Source organism: Channa argus, chromosome 4, assembly GCF_033026475.1.
Source record: "Channa argus isolate prfri chromosome 4, Channa argus male v1.0, whole genome shotgun sequence".
In the NCBI taxonomy this organism is placed as follows: Eukaryota; Metazoa; Chordata; class Actinopteri; order Anabantiformes; family Channidae; genus Channa; species Channa argus.
In genome coordinates this window covers 6,554,561-6,578,956 of record NC_090200.1, presented here as the reverse complement: position 1 = coordinate 6,578,956, position 24,396 = coordinate 6,554,561, and the positions used below count along the sequence as shown (strand labels likewise).

Genomic DNA, 24,396 nt, shown 5'->3' with positions numbered 1-24,396 from the left:
ATTTCACTTGGTTCTTATGTAATCTTTTTGTGAGTGTGCCTCATGCATTATAATGTTAATCCATTTCCTGTCACGGTGTTACCTGCGAAAGAAGGTGCTGTAACTATTGGGAAATCTGCCTTTTATACATAAACATAGGTCCAGCAGAGACTTTGGAAGTAGACTAATGGTTTGTGGTTGTGGGCGAAAGTAAACAATCTGTCATTGTAGTGGTGGCATCCTACTTCTCAATGTGTGCAATAACAATGTAATGCCTGTAGAGATGTTTGACCTTCTTGATTCCTGTTGAACTTTTACAATTCCATCTAGCTGAAAAACATAATGGGCTGAGTTGTCATCGGCTTTTAAATAGACGTTGATTCATTTTTATTTGCTAGTGCGTTTGTGATTCCAGTGCAACATATTCTACATTGCTAGTTTATTTATTTATTTATTTTTAAATATAAGCCGCAAATGCTGTTTTATTTACTACACAGAACTGTCACATGCATATGGTTAAGCCGGTAGGTTCCCAGAGCTAGAAGCTTGCATCATAACCTGTTTCACTCTAGTGTTTCGGTGCTAAACAACTTGACATTGGCAACATTATTCTGTTAACAAAACTTTCCTCAGGATGATTTTCTGTTAAGTTCATTATATTACCAAATATGGCACCCTCAATGCTGTTTCAAAGTCCTCTCCACATTGCCAGGAGTAAAATTCTAGTAGAGGAAATCTGAGTACTTTGATATTTTTGTTGGTTGAAAAGCAGAACTATTTAATACAATAATCAGCTTTTAAAAGATCCTTTCATTTTATCCTTTTGAGCTGTAAAACTCGTCTGATGTTGCTAAAAGCCCAATTTTACTAAAAATGAACACTTATTGTCCTCAGTGGTACATGGTGTATTTTTTAATCCTCGTGCACGGCAAATCACTGCAACCGGCTGGTAAAGGTTAAGTTAAATGTCCTGCTCAAGGACACATTAACAGCACAAATGGCAGTTAATTCACTGCTCACTGCGAGGAAGGAACCTGTGATGGGACAGGATCTGTGACCACTGAGCCACCCCCGCCTTGTAACATTAGGTTTTGCCCAGGAAATAGTGATGGGTCAGCAAGGCAGGTTAGCCCCAGAGGCACATCCCTCATTATGCCTGGCAGGATCGGAGTCCCATGGCATTACTAGCTGTCATTATACTTTAATCAGAAGAATGAGTGTAGCACACAATCTCACACAAGCTCAAACACAAAGTCAAAGGTACACATGGACCCGAAGTCAGAACTAACATTTCTAACAGCTTGTGGCTGTGGTGAGGATGGGAATATGAATCAGCTGGCTATCCCTGTGATCAAACACTAATGTGGGAGGTTTATTCTCTTCATGTCTTCATGTTTAAATCTCCTCTGGAGGCAAACACAGAGCATCTGGACATCCGGGCATCTGTGAGCACACGTTATCTGTCAGGCTTACGGTAGATCTCCAGCACGACTGAGGCCTCCTCAGTGTGACCGTTGCCGTCAGTGGCCTGGCAGCGGTAGATACCAGCATCCTCGATGATGGCATTGTAAATGATGAGTCTGGATCGTGATGTCTCTGTGTGGAGTGCCATCCGCTTGGAGGGCACAATGCGCTCGCCCTGGGGGTTGAACCACTCCAGCCTCACTGGCTCGCCAATAGCTAGGAACAAGGTCAGACAGAGAGAAAGAGAGTGAGCAAAAAAAAAAAAAAAACAACTGATGTACCACAGCTATAACTAGCTATAGTTCAATCAGAGCTTGTAGTAGAATATTGCAAGCAAAAACAGTGCTGGTTTCTTACAGTTTATATTCCTATCAATAATTCCACTACGGTTTTACATGTCAGTTGAATAGTGTTTTGCTTTGTTCCACTGAACAGCTGAGGACCATTCAGTGTTGTTGTTGTTGGAACTTATCAAGAGAACAGACGGCCTGAAATGATAGGATCATGCCATAATCTTGCATTTACATAACTAATATGTCTGTAGGGGAATAGATACATATGTAGGATGTAAACTCGACTCTAATTTCAAAGATCATGTAAGCATACAACACACACACAGACACTTAACAAAGAGACAAATGTCAGGTAGCATTCCAAACTAACTTATCCCTGATTACTGACCACGTTTTTAGATGACTGAACCAGCAGGTAACCTTTGCCTTTAAATTCAATCAAATTAAAGTGTCAGGGTGAAGTGTTGCCAATCAATCAACCAAAGACTTCAACATAGAAAAATGGACAGAGGCTTGTCCACTTCCTTTGAGACAGGTCTCTGGGTTTAATTAAGGAAACAATAGAAACAGGTATAGACAATAGAAGTAATACATGTTTGTGGCACACTTTCGCTTCAGGAAAATGGCAGTTGCCACCGGCAAGAGATTACCCCAGAGAGAGAGGAGGCACTTTGAATGCTCTCTTTTCCCTCAGTAGCTATCCACAAAATGCCCTTGAGCACAGCTTTTAACCTCCAGCTGCTCAGCAGTCAGCAGCAGAGGGCTGTGATGGTTAATCTCAAGAGCTCCCAGGTGGAAATGTGAGGAGATGTGGGGAAAGGCTTTGCACTTTGGTGCTTATGTGAACTCCTTATTACAATGATATAGTAATCTCTCAGTACACTGCTACATGAAGATACAGAAAGTGATGACAAACGAGTTGATTTACCTCTTGACATCTGCACTTAGGAAAACATGCAGGCTCCAACTCACACGATGGCATGCTAACACTGATCATCATCACAATATTTCCACTGGTAAACCATCGGGATCACAATTCGTGCCGTGTGTATCTGCTGCTGGGGACGTTTCAAGGCCAACAAATCAGATGAGGCAATTAAACATAGGCATTGCTGAAATGTTATCACAGCACAAGCACTTTTCCTTTCTCGATCTGTTTTCCTTCGCAAGGGCCCGCCCACTGGAGCCTCATAGATAAGTCACTACCATCACTACAGGCGTCTCTTTATACCTGTTAGCATTACAATGTTATCATCTCTTACCATTTTACAGTCAGTTGACAGCAAAGACAGTTAAATATGTTCATGTTGATGCAGCTAGCATTGTGACAGGCCATTTTCGTCACAGATGATCTGAGAAGACAGGAGTGTGCCGCGTGCTGCCCTGTTTTCCACACTGAGCCCTGCCTCCCTCTGTGCGTCTTTACGACTGGATGAATAGTGGGTGAAAATTTCCGTCGCACTTCTCCTCAAATCTGCATAAGCTGCTGCCTTATTGCTGATTGTTGGCAAGAGAGAACGGTCAGTGAGTGACTCTTGTGAGCAGTGACTGGTAAGACAATTACAACAGTGACAGTAACAACCGGGATGATCGACCATCGGCTTTTACAAACTGCTGAAGGCTCCACTCCTCTAGTTTGAACTTCTGGTTTTTGAAAATTCACATGGAAATAAAAATTTGAGCAAGGCGAAGACAAGAAACAAAGCTTTATGTGTTAAAGGTATTGCAGGCAATGATTGTGATCCATCCTCAGCGGTGAGAGAGCAATATAAAGCCAGTGAAATATTAAAGCTATCTTAGCTTCCCAGGTAGATTATTGAGTAGACGTGCCCCTTGGTGTCAAAATAAGCCAAAAGACTCCCACGTCCCCACGGTGGCTGGCACTGGAGCCATGGTAGTAATTGATTCAGGTCTCCAGGGAAGTAGATAGCAGGGAAGAAACAAGAACTGAACAGAGGAGGAATCACACTGGTCAGCATGTGCATGGCTTGACATGATGTCAAAATGATCAGTTTTGTCTCTCGTTCCATCTCAGTCTATTTTGTAATGTCTGGCCAATAGGTCTGCTAATAGACAGGTGATGTGAGCTACCCTGCTGTAGTTGGATGCTGAAAAAAAACCAAAATCCTTGGAAACATGAGAGCTGTTGGATCTTGTTTGACTACTGCATCTCCTTTTGTAGCTGCCTCGATTTTCTGTTGCAGCCAACACTTGTTCTGGCTCTCTGCCACTTCAGGTACAGGGGAGGTTAAACACACACCTAAACACCCGTTTATCCACCTCCTTATTTGTCACGCCACAAGTCCAGGTTCATTTAATGCTGACAGGAGACCAAAGTTCTATTTATTAACTGTTTCCTAACCAAATGTTTAATTGACCATTTTAAGACCGAATGCAAAGATGACTTAAAGTAAAAATACTTTTATAATTGGGTGCTTGCAGAAATGATAATTAATTAAAGTATAGGTGAAAAAAAACAACACATTCTGGGTTTGGCTAGATTGAATAAGGTGTGAATCATATGCCTTCTACACAGTTGAGAACGAGTGGGAGAATATGGCCATTTAATACAAGGAAACTGTGGGTGAGGGCTTATTATATCAGTCTGAATCAAAACCTCAGTGTTTTCATGTGCTAGTATCCTACTTACAACCATTGTTTTGGTGTATCTACAAACATAACATCATGAACATCTTATCTTGGCTTGAGAAACATAGATAAGACCCTAACATGGCTTTTAGAAACAGATATGCTACCTGTAGTACTCTGATACAAAGCAGCTACTGCAGGATGGGAAGGCCTGATGCTGTATACTGAATATTGTTTAGTTGTTATAAAACATTGATGGTGGTACGTCAAGACCCAACTATAAACAGGCGATCAAAAACCTGGATACCGCTTTTGAAGGCTAGTGTTGGGCTAGGCCGCTCCAATAGCGGGCCGCTGGACTTACACAGCAGACTCCACCGCCATCATCAAAACATCAGGAGGCTGTTTTGATATATCTGCAGGAGTTTTCTGCTGCACATGTGCAGCCACCCCAAATTCCCCAAATTCACATGAATAATTTTGTTAGAAGATTTAAAGTGGCTTTAAAGGAGAGGACAGTTTAGAAATAAAAGTCTTCATCTTCACTCCACTCCAGTGAACTCTGTAGACTTGTAGCGATTTTTTTGGTCGTCCACACACACCTGCACAATAATTATGCATCTGCTTGCATGTAAGAAATAGGCACCGTGTGAACAGACTCAAAGCTGGATTTCACAACGGCAGGTATTCTCAATCTTGGAAACAGCACTTGAGAAAACAAATCTTACTTTTGGTCACTGTCAGGACAAGCCCTTAATGTGCTGTGTGCTAATGCTTCAAAGCTCTGAAACAGCTAAAAACGTATGGAAAGTAGGCACAAACCAAAATGTTAACCAAAATGTCCCCTGTTTTATTTAACTGCAATTTATAGACACAGAAAAAAAAAGATTTGGGAACAGATATGGAAGATAAACATAAAAGGAGCCCAGCTGGATACAAAACCAAGATGTAACACAACTCTTCTTCCTCCAGGCTACTTTGCTGACCATCATTTAACCTCACTTTGACCCAAAACAGCTTGTTTTGGGTAGTTTTTTTTTTTTTAAAGTGTTGCTATCTTTGAAAAAAATTAGGTGTTCTATCATTTTACCCTGCTGCCAATTCTTCCTGGCAAACTTCTAAAATAACAAAGATTGGTATCGAACAAGCACAATTGATTTTACCTAGGTTCCTTTCTTTCAAGAACAAGACATTCACTTCTCTGCTGTGCCTTTTCCAACAAACAGCTTAACCCATGAATCAACAAAACAAAATGTATATGTACTTGTATGTACGTATGCCTGCTTCATACGATGGGATAAAGCTGCCTAAAGTTAAAAAAGTCCCATTAAAATACTTATGTTTTCAGGTGTACTTTGGTTTCACCAGGCTTTTGGTATTTGCATCTGACTGCTCTGCCCTGCTTTTCAGCCCACTCCAGTTGGCAGGACTGCATGTGAATATGGTAAAGAAATAAATAAATCAGGCTCGGTGTAAATGCCCGTGATGGAAAAGGGCAAAAGAAAAGAACGAGTGACACAAACACTTCCTCCTACGCACTTAGATGGTGGATGGTGGCAACTTATCTCCCACCTCCAACACTCTTGTGCCTCAAAGCCGTTTCCATTTCTCTGTTTTAAGCTGGTTTGCAGTGAAAGCTTCTACCTTTGCTTTTCAATGCCTGCCAGTTTGATTCCATTTGCTCCTATTTTTCATACCCCCCTTCTGTCCTCCACAGCAAATGCTACACCTCCACACCCCTCTGACACTCCTCCCAGTGTACCTCTACTCCCCTGGTTGTTAGCTCCATGCTGAGTGGCTTGGCAGGAGAGAAGAGGCAGGCAGCAGGAGGTGGGCTGGTCCTGCCAGAGTGTGTTGCCACCCTACCGGGCTACTGGCACTGGCGTTATGTTCTCTGTTATGGCTCAGTGTTGATATACCATTCAGAGAGGACAATGTGGAGGAGGGACGAGAGAGGCAGTTGCACCCCCTGTGTGGAACCAGTCACCATTGGGTCAAAGAGTCACTTACCATATGGACAGCATGGATTGTGTGGTGTTCACTGTCATACCACAACAAACAGACTTGACAAGTGCTGATGAAAGACTCCCTGCTGCATATCTGACCAGCCTCCAAACACACACACACACACACACACACACACACACACACACACACACACACACACACACACATACATATAGAAAATCCACATAGAAGTGCACAGTGTGTGGCATTTTATACCTGTGCAGATGAAGAACTTGGACTCCCCGACACTTAACTCCACTTTGTTCAAGGAAATGGATACCTGCAGAGCGGCTGTAATAAAGAATGAAAGAGACAGAAAGAGAAGGCAGACAGGAGAAAAGGACAATGAATTAGTAATTGCAGTTGTAAAAAGTCAAAATGCATAAGGAATGATTGTATTTGAGTAAGAAGCAGTGTGCAGCCTACATGCAACGTACTCGACAATGTGAAAAAATGTAGCAGAAATACAGCTTGTTTGCAGCTATTGCTAATACTGCATAAGACGCATTGTTCCAGCTAAAGAGAACAATTTATATATTTTTATTCAAACTTGCATTGCTAGTTCCCCATACAAAGCGCTGTGACAGATTGACTTGATACCTTCTATTAGGCACACGGTTTGTGACAAGCTTGTCAGTCAGTTGCAGAATGAATGGGATCCTTTCAACAAGAGGTACAATTCTGTAATGCTATTTTCAGTTATCAATCTCAATAATGGTATCTGCATTGAACAACAGTGAAAAGGGAATTTAAGACGCTGAGAAACAGAGTAAATAACGGCAAATATCAGTAAATGACTCAGTGGTGTTAGTATTCCCCTTTGGGGACAAAAACCAGTCAAGCAAGACTCTTACATCCTAGACTCTTGTGCAGTAAAAGCTACCTGGAAATGTCACCGAAAGACATCCATTCACCTTAATGACATAGTAAAAAAAGGGACAAAAATCTTTCAGGCAGTGGCAGTACCACAGAATTTGCAGAGTCAAGCTACAATCACAGGCCATTTGTCTGCGCTCATCTATTGTAAGCACTATTATAACGCTACACAAAGGCGGCTCTGGTGGAGGCTGAAGTGAAAGGTAGTTAGCTGACTATGAGAGTGTCTCGATCTTGGCTGACAAGAATTTTTGTCAAATGGGAGAAACGTACAGAAGAAGAATCAGACAGAGAAACAGAGTGCTTGAATGGCAGTGCAGCAAGGTGGAGTTGACAATGTGTCTAGGTGTCTAATGTGATGAATAATGATTGGCAACTCAGTGGGGAGAGGGTCATCTTTAGGCCAGAGCCTCTCGGCGCAGCGGTAGATTCGCCACAGCACCGTGTGAAACAAGCTATTTGATGAGCCTGTCATATCTGAGCTCTACATTCTTAGCCCTTAGAGCTGCAAGTCTAGTTAGGATCAAACTTAATACCACACACACACACACACACACACACACACACACACACACACACACACACACACACACACACACAGACACTTATACATGTTCACACAAGCTGCATTATACTCTAATAGATGTTAATTCTCATTGCAATGCTGGAAAGTTAACAGAGGAGCTCAGGGCGCCTGTCAATAATTGAGGAAATGATGAAATGATTATCTTCTGCTTCTCAAGGGAAAACGGCTACAGCCAGCAGTTATCACTAGGAGCCATCTGTCATGAACTTATCCACCTATAGATGGCAGTAGAGGGGCACTGCCATGTACAGTAGGTGTATGTAAGTATTTGATGATTTTATTCACAGGCAAAGCTTGGAATGAATGAAGAACTTGATGCTCACGTATATAAGAATTATACTTCCACACATTTGGACTCATATAAAAGAAGTCCACAATGCACAACGCCTGCACATTGTCATGCACACTACCGAACACTGACAGTTGCTCTAGGAACTGTGCACATTGCCACAGTTTTCAGTTTTTTTTTATTAAATAGAAAAGATAGAAGACATCTATTAAAATGTGACTTTGAAACAGAACTGCTAATAAAGTTTTAATACCTTTTATGGTTTCCGAGGTGTTCCCGGAGCCACCTCACCACCACATAAAATTAGTTTTGTGACGTATACACCTTACATTATACACTGTACATTATACACATTCAAAACCTGCTCATGTTTAATATCACGTGCATTGTTTCAGATGAATGGAAATACTGTTCGCAAGGTTGATTAATCATGTCTATTTAACCTGGTGCCCTTCCACACTGTCTGCCTCTGACTTAAGGCAGGTTCCAATAGGCGCTTCAAGTAGTTTAGCGGTTTTCAATTATTAATTGATCCTGGTCCATTCATGCTGTACTTGATTGATCACGTAATAAGTTTCTCACAAAACCCAGCAGGAGAAAGAAAAATGACCTGAGCCATTTCTGTGCCGCTGCAGTCGTCGGCGTGAATCATGTAATTAAGTTCAACCTGGAAAATATTACTATTCTGTTAGTATTTTTAAGCAGAAATACACAGCAGTCCCCACAGCAAATATACATTGACATTTTAATGAGAATGCTGCCTGCCTGGGTTTGAGATATGACAAGGAAGAATTTGTTTATTCAACACTGTCTGGCCTGTTGGGGACACAAAGAGACATGCTAATTATATCAATTTTCCAGAAATGGAATGTTTTCACCGTCATTCACCTGCTTATTACAGAGCTTGGGTCAATATGTTATGAGCCTGGTAGCAATTATCAGCTCCAATTATTAGCTCCTCTGAGAAGCTTTGGAGACAAGCAAAATAAGACAACAAACAAAACCATTGATTGCCATTTGTAATGTGTCAGAGATAGTCGATACGTGACTTGCCAGCTCCCCTAACAACACTGAGACCTGAATAATTCCAGCATCAATTATGAAATCTAAACTCAAAAGACAAGAGTGAGAGACACTGGAGGTTGGCCATAATGTCTGATCATAAACTGGAACAACTGTGGGACTAATGTGTCCAGAGAAGTCATTTTAACTTCATAAAACCTTTTTTTTAGCTTTTCATAACACCAGAGTCAAATCAATTATATCAACTTTATAGACTGGGAATACAGCAATGTATGTAGCTAGCTGCAAGTGGCCCAAATAAATCTAAAAGTAATTACTGTTAGAGCTTCTTTCTGATACGTCTGCTTGTCTGGTTTTCTAAAAATATAATGTACAATGTGCAATTTACTCAGTGAACCCATGGGAGTTGGGTTCAGTGAGTAAATTCAGCTGTGCTGCTCCCAATTGTCTTTCTTTAGTCTCCAAAAAAGTAAATCACACACTTATTCTAAGCGTACTAAGTCTGAACTTTATCTCCTAACCCCAAGACTGAGGGAAAATGGAGCAATAGCTTGGTTTTAATAACAGAAATTACTCCAGGAAGTAGAGAAGCTAAAAAACGGAGGAAGATCTGAGGATATGCAGTGCTCATAGGAATCTCCTGAACGACAGAGTTGAGGTACAGAAATAAAAAAGAAAACTGACATGTGACAAACAATATGCGACTGGCCTTGAAAACGAGCCTATTGCAAAATACTAAACGTATTACCTCTAACAAACAAAGCTCCGCAAAGCTCTGCAAAGTACTAACACCATCGTTTGGATGTACAGTAAAGCCTATATCTCCTCTGTAAAATTATACCAAACTGTTCTTCAAACTAATATTCTGTCATTAAGCTTACAAGAAAAAGAGGTGCCGACTGAACTGGCCTTGTGACATAACTCATCTGCACCCAGCGCAACAGTGAGCAAAACTTGCCAGCAGTTAAGTCAGTGTGACTAAATCTAGAGCAGACTAAAGCAGACTAAACGCACCGTTGCATTTAGCAGCAGCCCAAATCCAATGTTTGATTGACAGAGTGGAGATTGTCCAATCAGCTGGCAGGGAGAGAAGGATGAGATTTTGTAATCCTGTGCTCCATAAAAAGCCCCATTAAAGCCATGGCCAAATAAATTGCACCACAGTGAACGTGCCTTTGTGAGTTTGTTTGTACATGTAACAGTGTGTGGGGGTGAATGTGTACTATGTTTTTATTTCTGTGAGTGTGTGTGGGTGGGTGGGAGGCTGTGTGTGTGAGTAAATCTATCAAGCACACAGAACAGATAGGCCCTAAGGCAAAAAAAAAAAAAAAAAAAAAAATGCACTGCATTAATTGTCTGTGATTTGGTGAAGGAATTGAAGGGAATTCTTCCCTTGAACCACAAAGACAGAGAGAGAGGGAGAGACAGACAAAGAAAGGGAGTAAAAGAGGAGAGAGAGAAAAAGAAGATAAAATACTAATTACTATATTTCATGTTCACCTAAGCCAGTGTGCCTTGTGCATTTCTTCAAAGGTGTTAGCAAAGGCTTCAAAAGCACTAAGCAGCCAGTATTCTGTAGAGAAGCAAAGTCTCTCAGTGGATAGTGCACAAGTCATTGATTCCTTTGTTTATGGGAAAGTCCTCTTCCTTGCACACTGGCTCTTATTTTTCTGGTTTTGGACATCGTTTCTACCAAATTCTGTCCATTTTAATTTGGGTCCCTATTGCGGGACTGACGAAAATGCAGTAGATATTGTAAGTACAGAGGGAGGCCAAACACACCCGAACCTCGTCTGTGCTGCAGAGATCTGAAAGATCTGAAAACAAAGGAACCTCAGATATAAGTCAGATGGTGCAAAAAAAAAGTGTTCAGATGATCCAATGGGCAGTGAAATAACGGTTGAACCAGATTAGCTAAACCGCTTTATTTGGAGTTACTGTAAAACCGCGTGTGACCACAACAATTGTAAATGTATTAGACCAAATGTGAGCCAGAGCAGTCAGTCTGTAAACCATTGTGTGATGGATGTAATCAACCCTTTAGGTGATAATTACCATGATTACAATTAGCCCTTTTTTTTTTCACCAAAATACATGATAGCATGTTAATGAGAGTTAGAATCGGATAGGCTCACAACTTTAAAGCTGTTAAAATATTTCCTTCTAAAGTAAGAGAATAACCGGATTTTGCCGCGAGCATAGAAAAAAAATCGCGTACAATGTATTTTAAACGAGAGATGTGTGATGAGCCATCTCTCGTGATGACCTGAGCCTCTGAGGCCACACATTATATCAGAGAAATATTATTTGGGGGAAGTGAGAAGTAAATTATGTTTCATAACAACAGATTCTTGTCACATAAATATCCTATAAAGGAGACTGAACCATGAGAGTAAAGGGACAGTGCTGTTGCTTGATATTATTTTAGGATGTTTGAGTTCACATAATAAAGGAAGCTCTTGTGAATTAGTTGCTGCCAACTTTGCCTATGGATTCATTTAAAGTTGTTCTTGTCAAAGTAGCCCTGTTTGTTTGCCAATCTGACTCCCTGCGTCCCCAGTCCCATATATCTGTCTGGCTGCATAACAAGCCTGCTTTCATGCTGGAGAGAAGAGTGCTGCTCAGCCAACCATATCCAATCGTGCCGACATACAGTATCAAGCCACGTGTACAGTCTCAGGCACAACCCACAGCTACCTAATATCTCCCCCTCGCTCCCTCACGCCCTCTCTGTACCTGCTTTTTGCTCACCCATTGTTTTGTGATTTATGTCTCCTTTCTTAAGCCTCTTATGCCTCAGGCTGCTGTGGCTGTGATGGACCTCTCTCTATGTAAAATCTAAAACCATAAAACTCCACTCATTCACACACATGTGCAGCAACATGCAAATGCACGGATATTCAGTCGCCGACAGATGTGAAATCTCTTGCTAATTACCAAGAAAACACAACTTGATTGTATCTAGCAGGTGGATAAAATTACTTGTTTTGCTTCTCTCCTTCTCTTTTCCATATATGTGGAAGAAATTGGACTACATATGTGGACAAATTCATTGCTACTGTCACCACGTGTTTCGTATTAACAAAGCCAATGCAATTCAGTGAACATAATTTGCATGCTGCAGGATATCTAAAGCATGACTCCACACACATGACAATACAGTACAACATTTGCAGGCCTTGTTGAATTTGCAAGTTTGATCAATTGGATTTTCTCGTCTGGCCTTCACATTATTAGAGAAATGATGCCGTTAGCCCTTGGGCTACTCAGTAAATTAATCCAATTAACCTTAAGGAAAACCACTTTTTCAAAACAAAGTCAAAGATGAATACAAAAGTTTTCCATCCCCTCATAATTTTTATGAAAGTGCATTACCTTTACTTCCTTATCAAAGTCAGTTGACATTATTGTTACATGTTAATTTTGCATTACACAATAAATCTTTTGCACTGCTTAAATTTATCCGGCCATAAATATTTTAAAACCAAGACGCATCACTTCTAGAGAGAGCCTTAGTGATAACGATAAACCCTACAGCAAGGTCCATAACAGGGTCACAAGATTCGTCTTGTTCTCAAGGAACAGAACAAGGTACCTCTATCTGCCCATTATCAGCTCCTCCCTCTGAGATCAAAACTTGAAATAGAGCTTGTCATTTATCATAGTGCAGACGCTCATGTATGAGCTGGGGATATTTGATTTATTACAGCTGATGAAATGTTACTGGTCTTTAGGGATTCTACAAGGCAAAATAATAAGATAGGCTTCACTTATAGAGCTTGTTTCTACCTTAAATTGCACTTCACAGTTTTTCCTCACACACCGATGAAGGCTTTTGCTATACAGTGTGGTGGCCAGACCCTTGGGAAACTATTTGTGGCTCTGTGTCTTGCCCAAGGACACTTTGACATATGGACAGGAGAAGGTGGGGATCGAACTGCCAACCGCCAAATTGACAGGCGACCTGGCTACATCCTGAGCTACTGCACAGCCGCCCACAAGAAGAAGAAGAAAAAGAAGAAGAAACAACTTACGACAAAAACTTTAAAGTATTTGAGGAAACCTTTTGTGTTTTTCAGTCTTTGAAAAAGCTTATAAAGCGCTTTATAAACCCTGGTAGGAAAACATCCTTTGTATGAACCTGTTTAAAGAGACCTTGGGGTTCTTTAGTGACATGCAGTGGAGTGTGTAGTTATTATTTACGGAGGCAGAATTAGCTACTTATGTAGCCAGTGAGATCCACATCCCAAGCAGAATGTTAAACAGGTGATACAGTATGAAATTGTTATTATTTCTAAGACACTAAAAGACAATTAACGTATAATATTAATGATTACTTAATGACTTCATCATTGTGGGGGACATAATAAACATGTGAAACATTCACAGTTTGGTCAGGTTTAGAAGAGAAAAGATATGATGTTAGATTATGGAAAAAGGTTCGGATTAAAATAATCACATTATTCGGGTTAGAGGGCATTGTTGTCATGGTAACAATACTGAACATGAAGTTAAGGTTATGAGATGATCATTACATTGTCCTTTTCTTCCTGACACAGACCTTTTTGCTCTTTATTCTATTTCAACAAACATGCTTCTTTGCTTCTGACATTATTACTATAGCTGCTAGACGTTTTCATCAATAAACTTATGGGTCATAATAAGCTGTTTGCACAGACAACCTGTGGGGTCATTTATTTTCACAGAACAGCCTCAAGAGCAGATGAGCTGTCAGAAGAATATAAGCAGGGGTCCAAGAGGCTATCAAATCATCATCCATGATAGAAACAAGAGGGGTTAACAGGCCAGGGCATCAATTCAGTTTTCATTTCCTACCTTGCAATCAGTGCTACTAGATGTCAAAGGTGCCTAAAACTGTGGGGAAGTGATTCCCTCAAATTACATCTTAATGTGCACTACATGCACAGGCAGGATGACATGCTTTTTAACGTATAGAGTGTAGCATGTGAAATAGTAAAAAATATTCATAGACCTCTCAGACAAACATAAATTCCAGTATGACCTGGGTATTGTCTCATAACCCCTTTCTTCTTTATCCTCCATCACAAAAATGATTTCTATCTCAGATTGCACAGAAAGTGGAGCATCATGCTGCAATAGAGTAAATCCCATCTGCTCTGATACTGTGTTCATATTTATGGAAACACAAGAAAAATGGGGCCTGTAAACATGGGCGCAAGATAAAGCCTTTATGCATGTCGCCTTTTCCAAAAAAAGAATCAGGTGCCAATGAAAATTATAACGGAGTGTCAACATTTTCTAAGGTGTATTTATATTTGTTCTCCTCCTCTGCTTTTAAGTCCTTTCTCTAATCTAATCGTCTTATTTGTTTTCTTATCTCCCTGTCACCCTGTGCTATTTTCCTTACTTTTCTGATTTCTTCCCTTTTGAGAATGCCTTCATGTTCTCTCTCTCCTTGGGCTTAAACCTCTTCTCGAGTAATGCAACATCAGCAAAGTGTGATTTTTCTATAAAGTCAGATATTAGCAAGCATCTACGCGAAGTCTATGTGTCACTTAGACACAATGATTTGCTCAGCACCACATTTGACTCCAGTTCTTTCCCTGCCTTTGTCACTACTTTCCCTACCTCCTTCTTGCAGTGATAAAGTTGAATTTAGCCATTTATTCTGTGTTTGTTTTCGGACATTTTACTAAATAACATTCAAAGCAAAGTAGAATTACAAATTTTCCCTTAAACGCTACACTAGACTATCAAAATTAAGGTGTCTATTCATCACCCTATCAGGCTAATGATATGTTGATCAGGTGGAAGCTTGTAACATAAATAGCAAAGAATAAGCGGTGCAGAGCTGACACTTTTAATGAGTCACTCGAGCTGTTCCATTTTCAACAATTGCCGCAGTTTCGTCTACGTGTTAATAAGGTCATCCATCAAAACGAAAGGTTCCTGTCAAATGATTAGGGTAATAAAGCCAATTAAAATGAGTGGCCATTTTTCTGAATACAGACAAGCTAATTAAATATATATTAATGAGAGGCCACTCCTGCCACTTTAGTGTCACCCTGCAATGTTTCACTGTGGTCTGTAGTTTTTTAAGCACCATACTGGAGCTCAACAGAAAAAAGAACATTTTGAAAATCATAGGTTAATGTCATCAGCATATGTTCCATCGAAGGCTTAAAAGGCGTCGGTATTACTCCAGCATCTTGGACTGATACATGTTTTTTTGTTGTTGGCAGGAACCCACCGTACAGTGCAACAGCTAAGAGGTGGCCAGGAAGCTGTCACAGATTCTCATGGTTGGTGCTGTTGTGTCTTATATTTCTGCTCAAATTTTCTCCAAATAGTCTGGAAAGGCATCAGTCATACCAATAAACTGGTGGAGCTGATGGAGTAAAAATGTGTTTTTTATTGGCCAAGAGAATGGACTCATGCAGAGGTGGGCAAGAGGTTTGCTTAAGATGATCCCTGTGAAATTCAAAATATCCTGCCATTCAAACAAACTATATATAGTGATGTTGCGAACAGACTGGCTAAGCTTAGCTGATTATTTCACTGGCCCTCCACTGAGATGGGCAAACGCACGAGTGATGGGAGGCTTTCTGCTTCTGTGGGAGTAGGTGACTCGATTGAGTTCGGTGAAGAGTGATTCAGTAATAAAACCTAAAGGCCTTGGAGGCAGTATCTGATTTCCTGGCACTGCTGAGGGAAGTCGCGTAGGTTGCAGGAGGTCCAACATTTGTATGGGGCAGACGGATGAGCAATGCAGCTTGCGTCTGCAGAAGCTGGCGTGAAAAGACTCGCCGACAAGCATAATCAACTGCATAGTCATTTTTTACGTAAAAAAGAGCTTATTGTATCCTGTACATTTCTCTGTATGTGCCTTATTTTGCCCTCGTTGAAGACAAACGGCACTCTAACGACAGACAATCCAACAAGTAAAATGCAAATGGAGGATGAGTGTCATGACTAGGCATAGCAGCCTCAAACATCATGAATTACGTTGTGCTACAGTCAGTATAAAGAGCCTTCCAAGTGAAGGCATGTAGGCGTTTTGCCTGTCAGATTTACTAAAACATGAAGCAAGGAAGAGGTTTTCTCATGATATCACTCTCCCTCCGTTCTGCACTCTACTACTTTCCACTCTCACTACTCTGAGAAAAGGGGCAAATAAAAATAGACGTTAAACCATTTCTTTGTTCTGCCATGCCCCTCCGCTTGCTCTTTGTGTGGGATTGTTGCCATTGATAAACATTTTTAGAGCCAACGAATCACAGTAATTACAGGTCTGGTTAACTTGTGTTTGCTTGTCACTGCAGGAGAATAGTGTGTGCTATATAACAGCACTGGTTAGTTCTCTTTTGTCACAAAGCCTCGACAGCTTTTATTATATTGTTCGGTTTCTTTTGTACTTTCATCCCCAGAGACTCCAAGTTCATCTGCACCGATGGCCTAAGGTTTCCAGTGAGAAAGTACTAAATTCAGACTCATTTTCCTGGGACAAAGGGTTAGGCAGATGCAGCAGATGACTGGAGCTTGATGGTTTGTATGAACCCTTGCTGCTGCAGTTTTTCCTTTTGCACCAACATGAAGCTTTTTGTTTCTCCAGTTCAAACTCAAGTGTGCACTGCACTCCAACAACAGCTCAAGCATAAGTCCTTAACACAAATAAAAGATTTACAATTCTGCTCTCTCCTAACACAAGATACACACAATTGTGCTTTCATCCCCAGCTGAGAGCTACTCTCTGCTCTTGGAACAGAGACTGTTATTTGGTCCCAGCTGGCCAGTCAGTCTCCCTTTGACAAAATGCAATTCTGCCAGTCAGACCACCCCTAAAGTACATTTGTACATTACAAGTTATGGAAGCAACATTTTTTTTCTATATCTGGTAAATCAGTTTTTTTAATATGTATGATGCCCATAGAAAGTACATCCAAGCCCTAACAGACTGGTAACACTCCCACCTTCTAGGGTGCCTCCAAACATTCCCATCTCAGTATAGAATCGAGATTTTTGTGCCAAACACTACAGCAAAGCATCAAAACTGATCGCTGAGGTGATTCTGTCTGCTACGCCTGTAAGGGCTGTATAATCCTTATTCCCATTTCATGCATGCTGGAGAATAAGTGAAGCAACATGTTTTTTTCTGTGGCAAAGCAATCATAGCCACGAGGATTGCAATGGCACAGTGGTGGGCTTATTATTCTCCTGCCACATCCTGCCGCTGGCTCTAAGATGGCCATTATCTCAGGCCTGTGGATTAATTCAGTCACAAAGGAGAGGTCACTGGCTCCTGCTGAGCCTGAGAGAGGAGACTCTGGGGATTAGATGAAGGGGAATGGGGCAAAGCAGAAATGTCTTCCTTCTGCTTTGCCTCAATGAAATTCAAAGGTTTAAGTTCAACGGTCTCCCTAATTAGGAGGACACATCCCATGACAATATTAATGCAGACAACTAAAGCTGGAATTTCCCGGGAAGTGATTTGCATTGCGAACTGATATAGACAAATTTAGTGAAATTAGCTGCTGAATGGGATAATGCTGTTCTCCCAATTCAAGTATGAATCCGACTCGATTCTAAATCCCAATTACACTGAACTCCCAGTGTGCAAACAGCAAGAAAAAGGAGTTGATGTATAGAAAGCGGGCAGCAGCATGCTTTCGAATTGAAGCAGAGTTCAATTACAGTTGCAATTTCATATGGGTTACATTGCAAGAAGGTATACAATGTATAGCATGAAATGAATACTTTATGATATATTCATAAATCTATGGCTAAAATGTACTTTTTTTAGAAAGAACAAAGGTAGTAATGAAGATTTTTTTTATTGGGCTTGGCAGACCAAAAAAGGCATAGTCTGAGCTAATGTCATTCTCTTCTCTGGTTGCCAGATCACTGCTTCAAAGGCTCAACAAGTATTATTCACTTTTCAGCTTGTCCAATTCCACCCACTCCACGACACTTTTGTATTTCTATTTCCCTCTCTACCTATCAACCTTAATTTTACTCAAGTCACAGCCTTTCATCTTTCCCCTTTCTTGCTTCATTGTGCAATGAATTGACTGTTCACCTTTTCTGATTCCTTTTGGATGTAACGTCTGTTTTTCGCCCTTTCTCTCTCTCAGCTTCGTGGTTGTCCATGCGGTGTGAGTGACAGACGCTGCCACCAACTGTCACACTGGCCTGGCTAACCAGGAACTTGGGATGGCAGGACCGACCACCGGTGAGTCTGAGCATGCCAGCATACATATTACACAATACTTTCTTCTCTGTGTTGCCTGAACAAAAATGTAACCAGCATAAATTGTCAGGGCTTCACCATCAAACTAGTCTCTATAAGGCAATATCTAATACAAATCAAGTGGCAATTAATCAAATAGTTGCCCACGTATATTTCACCCTAAATCATAAATGTCAAACTTGTGCTGTCGCTGCTAGAAGAAAATGTAACTTGAATGACTGTCCTATGGCAATCAATCCAAAAGTGAACATACTCTAGATGAGTGTGGACTGACCGTCCACACTGCCCTCCCAAGTCATGCCGCTAACCTGGCACAAAATATGGTTGTATATATAAAAGAAAAACCTTTAGTGGGAATGGATAAAGGAATCCATTATGTTAATGGACAATTTACAACCACTCGTTTGAAGAGCACCATAAATCCAGTGAATATATCCTGGTATCATAAACCCTGCTCTGCTACTACTACTACTACTTTTCAAATGTCCAAAGTGAGCATCTATAAATTAGCCTTTATTTATCCAAAGATGTTTTCCTAGAATCTATAATTTGCTCACCAGCATGTTGTGAAAGCATGCCAATATCATATCAATCATATACACCAATAACATAGGTGTGTAATTGTGTCGGTGATGCCTGCATATTAAACGTCATAATATTTAATCTGCTGGAGCCACAAAATGACACAAAATATATATTGTAGTTACCAGAAACTAATTATCCCACTTTAGGCTAAGTCTTTCTGAGATCATTATTGGAATCTTTCTTCTGTTGCCATGGGAGACTAGCTTCTCCTGTGGTGCACCTAAAGGTCAAGTCATTATTCAGTCTGATGCTGTGTCTTTGACAAAAAACAAAACTAAGATGGCAACACAAAGTTGAACATCACCAAGACCTTCACTGGGAAATGTTACTAATAAATGTGCCTATTGATCGGTAGTAATTGTGTTGTTTATGAATCATGGATGGATGCATGAATAGACAGAAAGAAGCTCTTGGGCATTTTAGCTGTCACTTACTGTAAGTAGGTGACAGTTATAATTAATAGGCTGACAGATCCCTGTGTATGAAAGTACAATACATGTGTAGTGAATGATTGCTCCAAACACTGCTGTGGCACTGAGCATTGCAGTGAGCACATTAAGGAAAGATCTGTCACTGAGCTCATGGATGAGTACACTAGCTCTCTCCTCCACACTCAACCCACCTCCCCCACTGATGGATGATAGCAGGGTGTGTATCTGCATACATAGGCTCAGCGCTGCATGGCTTTCAATTAGAGCTGTCAGGAACATGCACTCAGCGCCCCACTGAGATAAAGGTAGGCAAACAAATCAATATGCAAGGAGGGAAGCCTTCCTCCAAAACTAACACTAATAACAAACACACAAACACACATTTAATGCCACATGTATTATTCATTGAAATCGTACTTAAACTTACATATATGCTACAGTGACAACCGCGGGGCAAAGGTTGTGCAAAATATTCAGCTGTAAAGCATTGCGTTCACACATGTATGTATTCCATGAACATGTGCACACAAACATTATCAAAAACACACAAGTATAAACACATTACACCACTGTAAGTATCCCTGACTTGGATAATTGTCACTGCTGTAACTCAAAAGACAACATATCCCCCAGCTTTTGAATTAGCATATTCATTATTTAACTGGGGAGCAGCTGGCTAATTGGCAAATGAAATGCTTTCAATAATGTTCACATGAAAAGCAGAATTTGATTAAATAGAATCTGGGGAAAATACCCAAAAAGGAAATTAATATAAATGAGCGTGGAAAAAAAGATACATTTTGAGACATAAGCAAAGTGACAAAGTATGTCTTAGGCCCTGCCACTGCGCAGGTGTACCAGCTTTGCGGACTCTATGTGCACATAAAGTGGTTGCACATTCAACAGAGATGCATCAAAACGCAGCGACAATGACCACAGCTTCCAATGCGCCGCGAACTTTAAACTCTCCAAGAAGCTCAGCTCAGTTATGGTGCAGGTACTCCAGTTTTAATGGACTGCCAAAGCCAAGTGACTCGTGTCAGCTTTCTAAATCAGAAAGGAGGGAGGAGGGGATTGGACGTGCTCGTAAAAATGCCCCCACGATTCCCGTCTCTGCTCATTTGAGTTAATGACACACACTCTCAGGCCATATATCAAGGTCTGTTTGATCCTTGTCGAGAATATTAAACTTTGATGGGTTCCCACATTCACTAGTCCCTAGTCTTCCTCTGCAGAGGACATTGTGGGGTTCATTCAATATGTACACCCATCTGATAGCCAACAGGAAATGACTCACAAATGCGGGCTAGAGTGTTGGCACCAAGCTGAAACAGCTCCATCCAAAAATGCTCCCCATCCATTTTGGCAATTTTGCTACTTGTGATGCACAACAAAAGGTGACGTGCGTGTCAGCGGGGCGGCGTCAAAAGAGCACCAGGCTAATGGTAGCAGAGCAGCAGGGAAGTGGTACAGCAGAGTGGGAGGGTTGAAAGTCTGTGTGGATGAAGGAGCAAACCACCAGTAGCTGCTGTGCCACAGTGACTGCTGGCTTGCTGCTGGGGTACATTTTAAAAAGTTGGTGCTTTGCTGGGATGGGTGCAAGGCACCCCAGCCTGCCATCAGAGAGAAAGGCTTATTGATTCTGGCACACTGAGGCAGAAGTTATAAATTAGTTTTAAAGTAAACTGGAAGTGAAAGAATTGTCTTTGTGACCTTTCAACTGTAAATGTGGTTTCCTCATTTCTCAAAAGGTTAGCAAATAGCTTGCACATTAGTATGGGGCATATAAACCTGTGCCACAATATACCTCATTTTGTGTACATCTGTAAATTTGGGTGCTGGGGGGTCACAATAAAGAGGAAACAACAAAAACAATATTCTCTTTTTTCATAAATTCTAAATACTCCTTACCACCGCTTCTTTGTCAGTTTTCAGAAGATCATCATGAAGTTGTGCGTAAAGATTTGCTCACCTTGCGAACCCACACCACCTGTTTGCAGTCGGCCCACATGTTCGAGCAACCAGTGATGGGTTTCAGAAGTTTTGACTTTAATTAGAGGTGGTAAATGGTGCCATCCAAAGGGGTGATTGTTGGAAACAGCTTGTCATGTGCAATATGAACTCTCCTCAGTCCCGTCCCGTGTATTTCAATTAAGTCAGTCAGTCTTACAGTACATGAGTAAAATGCTGAAATAAAAGGGAACGAAAGATGTGCCGGATGCCTAGATCACAATGCTTCACAACAAATGTGTGGAACTACTTCATTCAAGTGCTACGGTGAACTGTGTTTTCCCTCGCTCTTATGAAAGCACTTCTTAGAAGACTCATAACAATGCTCCGGTGTTACTTCTATTGTTTGTTTTCCTATTTCCCACTTTGCATTTAATTGTGTACAGTGACTGGTGGGTGAGCATTGAATTAGCTGACTGTGACGAACCTTTGTGCTGGTGACTGAGCGGAGGCTGACTGTTTCCACACAATCACTGGCAAAGGCCCATGTTAACATTTAGAAATGGAGTCCCTGCTGGGTTTGAGGAAGATGCCAGTGTGTCCCCGGCTGCTCCGGTAGGGCTTACTTGTTTTTTTCCCCTGCTGTTGGTGTGGTTGATAATACTATTTGTTGTCAGAGCATGTGGGGGGACAGGGCTCCCACAGCTGCGCCACAGTGGCCTGGAGACAATGGGCATCCTGCACCTCGGATGCAATGCAACAATTGTTTGAGGAACGAACAGAAACAAGTAGAGAGAACACAACCTCTTCATTTTTAAATAGCAATGGAAATGAGCTGCACCATCAGGGCCAGTGGGGGGCTTCTAAAAAACAGGCAAACAGGTTGATAATGTATGAATCAATGGAGCAGTTTGTTTGAATGAAAGTGTATGTTTCTGCACAAAAGGTGTCTTAAAAAGGACCTGTGTGAAACTGTGACTTCAGCACTTCCTGGGTGTCAGCGCTGCATTGTGTCGGCTATTACAATGAAGGGGCAAAAATAACTTTCACCATAAGTGGAAAAGAGAGTACAATTTCAGTTTTCCAGTCATCCCTCGTCTCACTTCCCAGTGCTAATGAGCTGCCGTTTCGCCGCCGTTATCAATGGCACAGCCTGTTTAATTATTCATACTGAACGTGTTTTTACTGCCATTGTTGCCTGGAATCCTAATTCCTTTAGTTTTTTTTTTTTTTTTTTGCTTTTACAAAATTCTGTTTACATGCAGCCTGGAGAATGACAGATTGAATGACAACTAGCGCTTGGCTGGGCTCGGTCATGTGTTTGCACACACGTTTAGTGCATAAGCTCCTTGTTTGTAGGTAAAGGAGGAGGAATTTAAGTTCCAGTCTTTTATACAGCAAAGCATTGCTTCGGTGAGCACAGAACATTCAGAAGTAGTAGGAAAAGGTAGGAACATATAAGTTCTGCAAATACTTTGATATAGTTGAGTATGAATGGAGCCACACACTGCTGCAGTAAGTGCTGTTGGCCATGCATTTAATTGATGAATAAATAATACTGGCTACCACAGGGGAGGCTCAGATTTGCAGTTTTTCATATACGCCGTTCCTTTCACAATCATCTATCTCCAAAAACATTCCAATACATCCTATTCCTCTCTCCTTTCTCTGTCATCCCCCTTTTCCACCCCCAGCGCCTCTTTTAGATTTCTTTTGTTTCCATAGAAACTGGGTCTTGTCCCATGCATTCTTTTCTCATGGCAGTTTCCTTCCCCACTGGATAGACTTCTGGAAGAGCATCACTCCCTCCAAACAAGCAACAGCTCAGCAGCCTTGCCTGTAGCTGACAATATCTAATGGGAATTTTCTCACTGCGGAGATTCATCAGTCGAGTGTGGGGCATAGCATCATGTCGCTTTATGCGACTGTACTGTAAGCGTACAGTGGCATACAACTGACAAAGAGGCATTACACAAGCATGGCTGTACATGCTATGCTAATCAATAAGAGGCAGCTTGTGTGAGATTGTTGAGGCAGTAATGTGGTGGTGGTGTTAACACTGGTTTCAATGTCATGGATCAATTGCAGCCACAATATACTGCAGATTTATTTGGGATTTAGTTCATAGACATACAGAAACTGGCAAGACCACTGTAAATCCAAACCACTGCTTAGGATCAGAGCATGCAAGAAATAAAACACTCTGCAGCATAAATCATGCTGAAACCCAATCAATAAAATGGGACATATGGGATAAGCTGTAGCTAATAAAGCTCAAAATGAAAATGAGCCTTTATACTAGCATGCATTCAACAAGTCAATATGTTAATTTCTTAAACAATTGTCTTTTTAAGTATATGTTCATCCCAGTCTTCTAATCCTTTGATTCTATTTGGCTTTTGTTTTATGCCTCAATTTGTGAAAACCATCTTAGCTCCAACAGAATTGTTGACTGATCCAAGATGGATGGGGAAGCTCAGATTAATTAGCAAATTTGTTTTTTTACAATGACGGCCCCATGCCCTTTGTCAAAAAAGGGCAACACTGTCAAAGATACAGATCAGTGGTTTGATGGTAATTCTTTGTATGAGGCTAGAATAATCAATGGATGAAATGAGGCCAAATTAACCAAGTGCTCAGCAAACCACAAATGTACCGAGGTTCTGAGCTCAAATGGTGAACAAATATACAGTGGACATGAGACGTTTACCGCTAAGGCCAGAGTCAAAAGTCCATATCGAAATATCTGGAGCTCAGCTGTGGGAAATGGGCCCTGTGAGCAGGTCAATTAAGGTGCAACAGGTGAATGGTATTCAGCTGCAGACCAGCCTGACAGCCTACTGAACCATGCCCTCAAGGGACCGTTAAACGGGTAACCCGCATCCATCCAGAGAGGCAAATGTCTGCTCATGCAAAGAAAACAAGTCTGTTATGCCTGAATCTGGCCCTTCATTTCAGTGGGCTGAAGATGCACTTATTTCAGACACTTCACAATGAAAACCAAATGTCTTTCTTTATGTTTGCATAAGCCCAGTTCACCTTGTGCCTTTTTAAAGCATGTTTAAGCATGTATTCAGCTATTTCTTTCACCAAAT

The 24,396-nt window shown here is 41.1% G+C and overlaps 1 protein-coding gene across 2 annotated transcripts in view; it reads right to left on the bottom strand.

The window, feature by feature from the left end:
• LOC137126042 (neural cell adhesion molecule 2-like) overlaps positions 1 to 24,396 on the bottom strand; it is a 237,595-nt gene that overhangs the window by 68,436 nt on the left and 144,763 nt on the right. For both annotated transcript variants that reach the window (XM_067502442.1, XM_067502443.1), the window contains exons 2-3: positions 6,549 to 6,623; positions 1,453 to 1,659 (exon numbers count right to left, since the gene is read on the bottom strand). In XM_067502442.1, coding sequence (XP_067358543.1) covers positions 1,453 to 1,659; positions 6,549 to 6,623 — 282 coding nt within the window. The remainder of the gene's footprint in view (positions 1 to 1,452; positions 1,660 to 6,548; positions 6,624 to 24,396) is intronic.